Source organism: Melospiza georgiana, chromosome 15 (genome assembly GCF_028018845.1).
Source record: "Melospiza georgiana isolate bMelGeo1 chromosome 15, bMelGeo1.pri, whole genome shotgun sequence".
NCBI lineage: Eukaryota > Metazoa > Chordata > Aves > Passeriformes > Passerellidae > Melospiza > Melospiza georgiana.
In genome coordinates this window covers 16,416,123-16,425,174 of record NC_080444.1, presented here as the reverse complement: position 1 = coordinate 16,425,174, position 9,052 = coordinate 16,416,123, and the positions used below count along the sequence as shown (strand labels likewise).

Here is a 9,052-nt window from a genome sequence, read left to right as displayed (position 1 = left end):
GTAACTGGGGCTGAAGCCTCGGCACGTACTCGGAAAGGAGCCTCTGTTATGTCCCGTTTCCTGATTCAGCGCCGTGAAACACGAGCCCGGCAGAAACACCGCTGTGAGCAGCAGTGTTGTTCCTCAGTGTTCCATTATCCCCTCCCTCAGTGAGGCGAGGGGTCTGCGCCTCCCGGGTCAGCCGCTGTCCCGAGGGAGGCTGGGGGAGCATCAGGGGGCGCCCAGAAACGGGGAGTGTTGGCACCCCCCTGTGAGAGCCCCGGGGCCGTTCGGGGATCCCTCCGTGAGTCCCGGGGGTGTTCGGCCCCCGCCCCCTCACCGCCGCTGCTACAAGATGGCGGCCGCCCCGCCGGACTGCGCTTCCCGGTGTGCCCCGCGCCGCCACGCGAAATGGCCGCCAGGTGCCGTGCGGGACTACAGCTCCCAGCATGCTGCGCGCCGGGAGGAGGGTGGGTGAAAAGACTACAAGTCCCAGTGTGCAGCGCGCCGCCCCCCCGCCGATACTGCGGCCTGCCGCGAGCCTGCCGCGGCCGCTTCCGGGGGAGGGGGGGCGGAGCCGGCGGGGGCCCGGCGTTGGCGGAAGTGACGTCAGGTCCGGCGGTGTGTGGCGGAGCGGGGCGGGCCGGGCCGAGCGCGGACCGGGCGGAGCGGAGCGGGGCCGGTGGGTCCGGTGGGGTCCGGGCGGGTCACGGCGGAGCGGCGGCTCCTCTGCGCACCGCAGGTGAGAGTCGGGGAACGGCTCCGGGCACGCACCGCCGGCGCCGCCGCGGGGGCTCGAGGGCGCCGCCCCCTCCCCTGAGGCGGCGCCGGGCCGCGGCCTCCACCCCCCGCGGCGGGGCCGCCCCTCGGTATTGTCTGCGGCGCCATCCGGGGCCTGCGGGGGCGGCTGGTGCCGAACAAAGCGGGGCCGGAGGGCGGCGGCCCTGCCGCGTTACCGCCCGCGCGGGGCCGAGCGCGGGGCCCGGGGTTACCGGCACCGGCTACCGACAACACCGGCTCGCGGCCCCGCTGCTGCCGAAACGTGGCCCCGGAGCGGGGCCGCCCAGCCGCCCAGGGGCCCCGTCCCTGGCGGGGCGCTGCTCCCACAAGCCCCGGCTGAGCCCCGCGCGGGGGAGGCGGCTGCGTTCGGTAACCTCCAGCGCGGCCTCCCAGGCGTTTCTATCAGATAGCGCTGGCGTCCCGCGTGGATTTGATTAAGAAATCTGTTTATTGGGCGAGTATAATTATTAGGCGGTTTTAATCAGCTCCCTCGATAAGAGCCGTGTGCTAATCTCGATAGATAAGGAGGAGCTGGGCCGGTGCTGCCGACTCGCAGGGGCAATCACCGGCTGATAAACAAGTCGCTGACTTCTGCCCCAGCTGCTCTAAAACACCTTCCTTTAATCTTCGGCTCCCACTAAAACCATGTTAGTTTTGGGTGCCTAAAGCAAATACTGTTTTTTTTTTTTTTTACTTAATAATTCTCTTTTTTTCTGTGGCGGGTAAGGAGCTGTGGTTGCTGCTTGGAATTAGTCCTGACCTCACCTCCGGAGAAGGCAGTGGATAATCTTCTTTCGTGACTGGGTTTTAAATGCAGCCTCTTCAGTCACAAAGCTCTGAATTTTAATGATGGTCGGTCAAGGGCTCTTCATGGCTGTAACTGCAGCAAAATTCAGGGAAATGGGTGAATTACTGGGGCTTAGTGATGTTCTGGAGTAACAAGCTGCACCCTGCATACAGAAAACAGCTCAGGGTTAGCTGAAAGCCTGTTGTAGCAGGATTTTTTATTTCTGTCTTCATTCCTAAGATACAAGCACTATTTTTATTAATGTCTTTCCTTATGCACTTGCAGTGTGCTTGCTCCACCACCCCCACTCCACACCAAAATCCCAGAGGAGCTTGGGTCAGAACCTCACAGTGTGTCACCGTGGCAGAATTCTCCCTGTTTTCTGTTCTTTAGCACTGCCAGTGTTACATTTCCTCTTCTACAGTGAGGAGCTTTGAGCTCCTCTGCTTCCCACCTACTCCCAGATGGAAAATGGGTTATTTTTATTCCCAGCAGCAGTGTAGCCTGGCACTGGGGCTTGTTTCCTGCAGCAGCCTGCTTGGATTGGGACTTTTTGCAAGACTGAGGTGGCATTTGGCTCTGGCCCTCAGAATTCCCTGACTGAAAAGGTTGTACCAGTACTGGAGGAACAAGACTGAGCTTGTCCCCACACGTGAGCACAGAAACCTGGTCTGTGTCTCAAAGTGGAGAAAAGGGAAGGTTTATTTGTTCTGGGAGGTTTATTTGTTCTGTTGGAAGCTGCAGAAAATTACATCAGGGGTGCTGTGAGTGAGGAGCCAGCCTGGGACTTCCTCAGAATTCCTGCAGGATAAGTGAGTGTGGGAAAGGCATGAATGGTCTGAGGGCTTCATCAGATAAACTTTAAATGTTCAGGCTGAGAAGATGAGCCTTGAAGATCATCCCCATCACCCTTGGGCAGTGGTGGACAAAGCTGGTTTGGTCCAAGCTGCACTTCCCTCCCTCCCTCGTAAAGCTGGAGCTCCTGTCTGGTGGGAACGCTTCAGAAATGGGAAAGCTGGCCCGTGATTCAACAAATTACCCTTCCAAGCTTTTACACAAACAAGTAGGGTTGGTTTGTTGGGTTTGGGTTGGTTTTTTAATTATTTTTACCATTCTGGACTTGTCTGGGTACAGTCACCTTTGTGTAGAAGCTGCCTGAGTTCCTCACTGCTGAGGCAGTTACTTTCAGGAAAATAATTATGTCAAGACTAGCTCCATAAAAGAGAAGGTGAAAAGACATGACAGTCAAAAGTGGGGGGGAAAGAAATTTGGGTTTTTTAGGCTTTATTTCCTGTACTCCATCCCATGTGTTGGTTTGGGAACAGCTGAAGTGGCTTAAAGCAATTTCAAGCTTGAATCGGGGTGTTAAACACAACGTCCTTTCCTGTTTTTTGTAAATGCTGCCAGTAATCCTCAGCAAGTTTGTGTTGAAAGAACACCAAAAAGAACCTGTTTTCCCTGGTGGAATACAAGCATCTGCTCCAGTTGTGGCACTTCCCAGGGAGCTGCAGTGACTTCTGTGCTGGGCTTTGCCTTTGATAGAGAAACGTGGAGCACAGCAAAGGCAGGCAGGTTCCTTCTGCTTTGTGCTTTTCTTAACTGGTCACTCAGATGTGGCAGGTTTTTAGCTGGTATCAGCAAGAGTTTTGAACCCAAGCCTGCATTAATTCCCTAGATAACAGAACCAACTGGAATGCAAAGAGAAAATGTGAGGTGCTGGGTGATAAGCCCTTGTACTCTAATAACAACAAGGCTGCATTTTAACACCCTCCTCTCTGAAGAAGGCACTCTTTGATATGCAGACAACTAAGTTTTGTTAAGAAAATAAAAATATTTTCACTTTTGCTGCAGCTTTCATTGCGAATTTTAACGTGAGAAAAACATTAAAATTTGACTTGAGTCATGGATTTTTTGGTCAGGTTTTTTTTAGGTCTTTTTTTATGACGTTGCCTGGCTTTGTGTACTGTTTAGAGAAAATTGATACTCCCAGTGTTAGTATCCAACAAATACTGAGCTTTTCCAGTGTTGATCTGTTTGTTTGGGCATGGCACAGAAGGGCAGCAGTGTTGTGTCACCTCAGAACACACAGATTTCCAGGTGGCCCTGTGCAGGGTCAGTTCCTCGTGGTTTCTGTTCACTGCAAGATTTCCCAGCAGGAAAGGGCTGTGAAACCTGGCTCGTGCCATCACACACAACACTTAGAAGTGCTTTGGAAAACAAATTCTCCTTTTGAGTGTTTAAATATTTTCCTACTGGCAAGTTTCCTACTGTTTTTTCCTGTCGCTTTTCATTGGCTGTGGTGCTTGGCTTGGGTGAGGTTCAGTTTGGGAAATTAATTTGTGCCTGGAATCCGCGCACAATGGGGACGGTGCTTGTGATGCCGCTCCTTGCTGTGATCTCACAGCCCTGCTGCAGTCAGGGCCAGGCTGCCTGGAGCCCCTGAATGCAGGTGCAGCCTCTGCTCCCTTGGGCTGGGCTGGAGCAGCAGGGAATGAGGAGCCTGCAGGGGTTTGATGGTGCTCTCCTCAGTTGCAGGTTTGGGATCGGAGTGGCAGCCATGAAGGACCCGAGTCGCAGCAGTACCAGCCCCAGCATCATCAGCGAGGATGTGATCATCAACGGGCACTCCCACGAGGATGACAACCCCTTTGCTGAGTACATGTGGATGGAGAACGAGGAGGAGTTCAACAGGCAGGCAAGTAACTCCCTGCTTTGCATGGCCCCTCTGTCCTTTGTCCCTTCCCAGCTGAAGGGACAGAGCTGGGGCCCACCACTGACCCTCCTTCAGATGGGCTCTCTGGAGTGATCCCGGGGAACAAACAGCTCTCCCTTGCTGATCTTCTGCAGTCCTGGTGGAAAATACAGGAAGTGCAGCACATTCTAATGCATCCATTAATTAATTCCCTGCTTCTGCAGGAGGGAGGGGAGAGCAGAGAGCTGACAGAAGTACGTGGCACTTGGGAAGGGCTGGCCCGGGAGGCGTTCGTGTGTGGACGTGCTGAGTGCCCCAGTGCTGAGCTGGGGAATTCCAGGTGCACACCTGCCTTGGGAACAGCCCTGCTGCTCCTCAGGGTGCTGGTGACAGCTGCTCATTTTAATACTTGGGTCTTACAGCTCCCTTCACCATCCCGTGGGAAGGAAGCCTTACCTTCCTCTGCCACCCTTTTCTCTCCTGCTCTGGAGACTGGGGACAGCCCACCTCTTTCCACACCCCTTTCCCATTCCCAGCTTGCTCTGTGCCCTCCATAGCTGCTGCCTGTGCAGGGTGCTGAGTTACCAGCACAGGATCCTCAGGGTGCCAGCAGCTCTGAGCTCACTCAGAGCCAGGTTTGCTCACAAAACCTCTCTTCTCTTGTGCATTGTTTCCTGTTTGGTGGCTTTTTCCCCCTGGGAACTATCCCACTGTTAGTATACAGGGTGTGTAGTTCTCTGGAAAGGAGCTCAGCTGTGCCATGATTTTTCAGGCACAGATTCCATTGTCAGAGCAGAGGAAAGGTGGGAGTCTGAGGGGAGAAGGGTCATGCTCAGACACAGTTGGGACAGCCTGGTCACCTGCTGCTGCAGACACAGCCCTCTGGGAGCCTGAGCAAGTTAAACTGGAGCTGGAAAATAAAAACAGGCAGTCCTAATTTCCAGCATTTAGGGAATTAAATGTTATTTAGCGCTGCTGGAGCTGCCATGGAGGCACCTGTAGGGGTACAGGCCTGTAACCAAGCCCCTGGAGCTGGGCAAGCCCTGTGTAACAGGAGCCTGTGACCATGTGCCCCAGCAGGAGGGAGGCAGTGCTGCTCTGGGGAATCACTGAGCCAGCCCTCGGTGCCTCTGAGCATGTGAGGATGAGTCCCCGTTCCCCAGAGCACCAGGTGAGCTCGTGGGTGTGTTTGCCCCAAGGGCAAGGACCCAGATTGCACAGCACTCCTGATAATCTGGTGTTAATGTTTTTGATTTGGTGTTTGTGGTAACTGAATTTCCACTCCAGGACTGAGGAGGTGTTTGATTTCAGAGCAAAGGGTAGATGGGAAATCTTGTTCGAGCTTCCACTGAGTGAACTTCTAAATCTGTCCTGAATCAATTTTCCATTCCCTTGTGTCTGGGCCAGTCCTTCACACCAGCTTCTGTTTCCCTGCTTTCCTCTCTTACACACTCTGATTCAGGACATGGAAAGTTTGTAGGATGATCTCGCTCCAAAGCTCCTTTACTGAACAACCAGGGCAAACTGCTTTAATCTCTGCAGTGCCAGTTCTGCCTGGCTTGGTTTGTGCTGCTCCCAGGACAGCAGGGCTGCATTCCTCCCAGCTGCTGCCATCAGGTGGGCTTCCCCAGGAGAGCACAGTGGGTGAGCACACGCTGGCAGCCAGCAGAGGCTGCTTGTTCCAGGTGACAGGCAGGGGTTATTTTTTCCCCAGGAGTCCCACAGGACACTTTCCTGGGGAGTGTTTCCTGGCTCTGTGTCTTGGCACAGCTCCGTTCCTCATACTTGCAGCGAGCTCAGTCCAGACCAGTTGGTACAGCTGAAATCTTTGCTTGGGACCTACATTTTCCTTCTCCTTCAGGTCATAACAAGCTGCAAACCAAACAGCTGGGGCTGGGGGGTTCTCCTGCCTCTCCCTTTCAGCTGCAGCCCCAATCCCTTGCACAAAGCACTGATGTCCTTGCTGCATGGATGTGGTGCTGGGGTGCTGCTGACAGCTGGGAAGGTCAGCTGGGTGCACACACCTGGGAATGAGCCCCCCAGGAGCCCACAATGGATCTGTTGCTGAAACAGTTTCTTTTCATTGCACAGATCGAAGAGGAGTTGTGGGAAGAAGAATTTATTGAGCGCTGTTTCCAGGAGATGCTGGAAGAGGAGGAGGAGCATGAGTGGTTCATTCCAGCCCGTGATCTCCCACAAACAATGGATCAAATCCAGGACCAGTTCAATGACCTTGTTATCAGTGACAGCTCATCGCTGGAGGATCTGGTGGTAAGCTCAGCTCCTCATTCTGTTTCTAAAGCTCAAGTCTTTGTGCAAGGCTGAGGCTTATTGCTGCTTATGGCAGGAGAAAGTCCTTCCAGAGAAAGGAGCCTGCTAAACCCTGCCTGGCTGTGCAGAGTAGGTGGGAAGGAGGTGTCTCCATGGGATGTGACCTGTTTGGTGGCTTTCTTCATACCCACGTGGAGCCTTTCCCATGGCACAACTCCAGGAGTGGGTGGGAGGTTATGAAAGAAGGGCACTGAGTGGAGCCAGGGCTGGGAAAGGGTCACTGGGCATCTGCCAGCACTGACACGTTGGGCTGGTCTGGGCCCTGTCCCAGGGTCTGGTTGGGACTGGGAGAGCCACAGCAGATCCCTGGAACAATTCTAGGGAAGGGGAAAGCAGCCAAACTGTAACTGTTTCCCTCTTTTTGCTGTCTGACTTCTGTGCAGAGCTCAGCCCAAAGGAAAGGGCAGCATGTGCTTCTTTTCCCTCACAGAATCCACAGTTGCTCTAACAGAGCACAGACCCCACATGATCCTGTCACACAACTGCTCTGAGATTCAGATGCAGACCATGACTTTCCAAAGCTGAAGCAGCTGCAGGCAGCAGTTTCAGCCTCAGTGAGGATCAGAAAAGCCTAATCCTCCATTTCTTTGTGATAAAGAACTCCTTTTGAAGGTGCTGGTGCCCACCTTGAACTGCAGGACATGGGGCAGCAGCAGCTTGCCAGGGGGCAGGACAGGGGAGCCACAGACAGAGACGTGTAAAAAATCAATACAGTGCTCATACACATGAGATTCCCAGAAGTGGCTGAAGTTCCTGGAACAAATCACCTCTTGCTTAAATAAGCAAAATTTAAAAACCTCATGGCACGTTTTAACAGCTCAACTTGAGAAAAGGCTATTTCAGCATGAGGAGGAAGCTGCTGTATTTGGTGCATGCCTGTGGTTTGCTGCTTATTCCCTGAGCCCTCATCCAGCTGAAACTTCAGGTGGAGCTAAGGAAGGTTGGACAACTCAGGGAGTAGCACTCAGGGAGAGGAATGGGCTTTTCTGGGGATTATAGACTGCTGCTAAGTGTAAGCCTATTGTATACCTGATTGTTCCTCTAAATCCATAAACCTTTGCCTTTAATTGTCTTCAGCTTGAAAATGGAAGCTGAAAATAACAATTCACCCTGATTTCTGTTCTTCCCTTCCTCAGGTCAAGAGTAATCTGAATCCAAACGCAAAGGAGTTTGTTCCTGGGGTGAAGTACTTAAACATTTGAGTAGACTGGGCCCTCTTTTGGTGGATGTAGCACAATTTCCACACTGTGAAGCCAGTATTAGAAGATTTAATTGTAAAAGCTCTCTCTTCTTGTCACTGTGTTACACTTATGCATTGCCAAAGTTTTGTTAGTCTTGCATGCTCAATAAAAGTGCTGAGACTGTTATTAAGTAAATCTGTCAAAAGTTTAATGGAAACATAATTGGGCCCTGGCTCTGTGCGAAGGAGGCAGTGAGGTAAGAAGCACCAGTCAAGTTGAGACAAAGTACCACGTTAATAAAACCTTCTGCAGACTCTGACTTTTTAAACAGGACTTGGAATTTGCGGTGAATGGTCTGTTTTTAACTAAAGATGTGTTAACTGGTGCTAGCTTGCACCTGATAATGCCTTAACTTCCAAGTGAAAGTGAGGAGATCTGATTGTTATGCAAAATAGCTAACTTTCCTTTGAGGTATCAGTGTTGTTACTAATGTTAATTTCCCCCCTTACAAAACATCGTGATCCTGGGAAGCAGCGTGAGCTTACCCCAAATCTCACAGACCTGTGCAGAGTCGTAGATCTCAGCTCCTGAACTAACATCCAGGCATTTGGGAGGAAGCAGTTCCCTGTCCTTTGCAGTGTGTGATCATGTTAGAAACCTTCCCTTCCCTTCCCGTGCTGTTCAGGGAGGTGTGAGATCCATCACAGTTCCTGCCAAGAACAGGCATCCCACACAGCACTGCCTATGGAACCCTTAGCATCCAACTCCCCACAGCTGGATTTAACCAGGCAAACCCCAGCATTAGTGATTTGAGTGGTGCTTTTCCCTTGCTTTGTTTAATCATCACTACACAATAGTCTACAGCACAACGACTTTTTTGGGGTTTTTTTTTTTGTTTTGTTTTTTGGTTGTTGTTTTTTTTTTCTTTTAATAAAGCTAGAACAGTTTTGGCTTCTTAAACTTCATATTTGGGTAGGTTAAGCTGCCATACGTGTTCAGTGTGAATAGTGTTTAAGTTGAAAATATTGTAAAAAAATTATATTTTTTCAAAAATATTTAAAAAAATAAATAATAGTAGAACTGATGTGGTGGCTGTCTCATAACTGGGCATCTGGCATGGGAACTCACTTGGCAGCGTGTGGAGGACAGGGCTGGCACTGTGGAACCCCCAGGATCGTGGCTGGAGCTGGACTCTTGATGGAATCACAGACTGCTCTGGGTTGGAAGAGACTTGAGAGACCCAGTTCCATGGGCAGGGATGCCTTCCACTGTTCCAGGCTGCTCCAAGCCCTGTCCAGCCTG

General features: G+C 52.0%; 1 protein-coding gene across 2 annotated transcripts; it reads left to right on the top strand.

Moving 5' to 3' along the window:
* Positions 1 to 624: 624 nt before the first annotated feature.
* PAIP2 (poly(A) binding protein interacting protein 2) lies at positions 625 to 8,834 on the top strand. Of its 2 annotated transcripts, none has more exons than XM_058035063.1 (4): positions 625 to 721; positions 4,076 to 4,241; positions 6,330 to 6,509; positions 7,706 to 8,834. In XM_058035063.1, exons 2-4 carry the CDS (start codon positions 4,104 to 4,106, stop codon positions 7,769 to 7,771), a joined length of 384 nt encoding a protein of 127 aa, XP_057891046.1. In that variant the 5' UTR covers positions 625 to 721; positions 4,076 to 4,103; the 3' UTR covers positions 7,772 to 8,834. The 2 variants fall into 2 exon arrangements, with proteins under 2 accessions (XP_057891046.1, XP_057891045.1); XM_058035062.1 differs by having other exon boundaries at positions 647 to 721; positions 4,082 to 4,241.
* The last annotated feature ends 218 nt before the right edge of the window (positions 8,835 to 9,052 follow it).

Coding starts and splice junctions, on each gene's coding strand:
- PAIP2 (XM_058035063.1), top strand. CDS start 4,104: ATGAAGGACCCGAGTCGCAGCAGTACCAGCCCCAGCATCATCAGCGAG. Junction 4,242..6,329: donor AGGAGGAGTTCAACAGGCAG/GCAAGTAACTCC, acceptor TTCATTGCACAG/ATCGAAGAGGAGTTGTGGGA. Junction 6,510..7,705: donor CATCGCTGGAGGATCTGGTG/GTAAGCTCAGCT, acceptor TCCCTTCCTCAG/GTCAAGAGTAATCTGAATCC.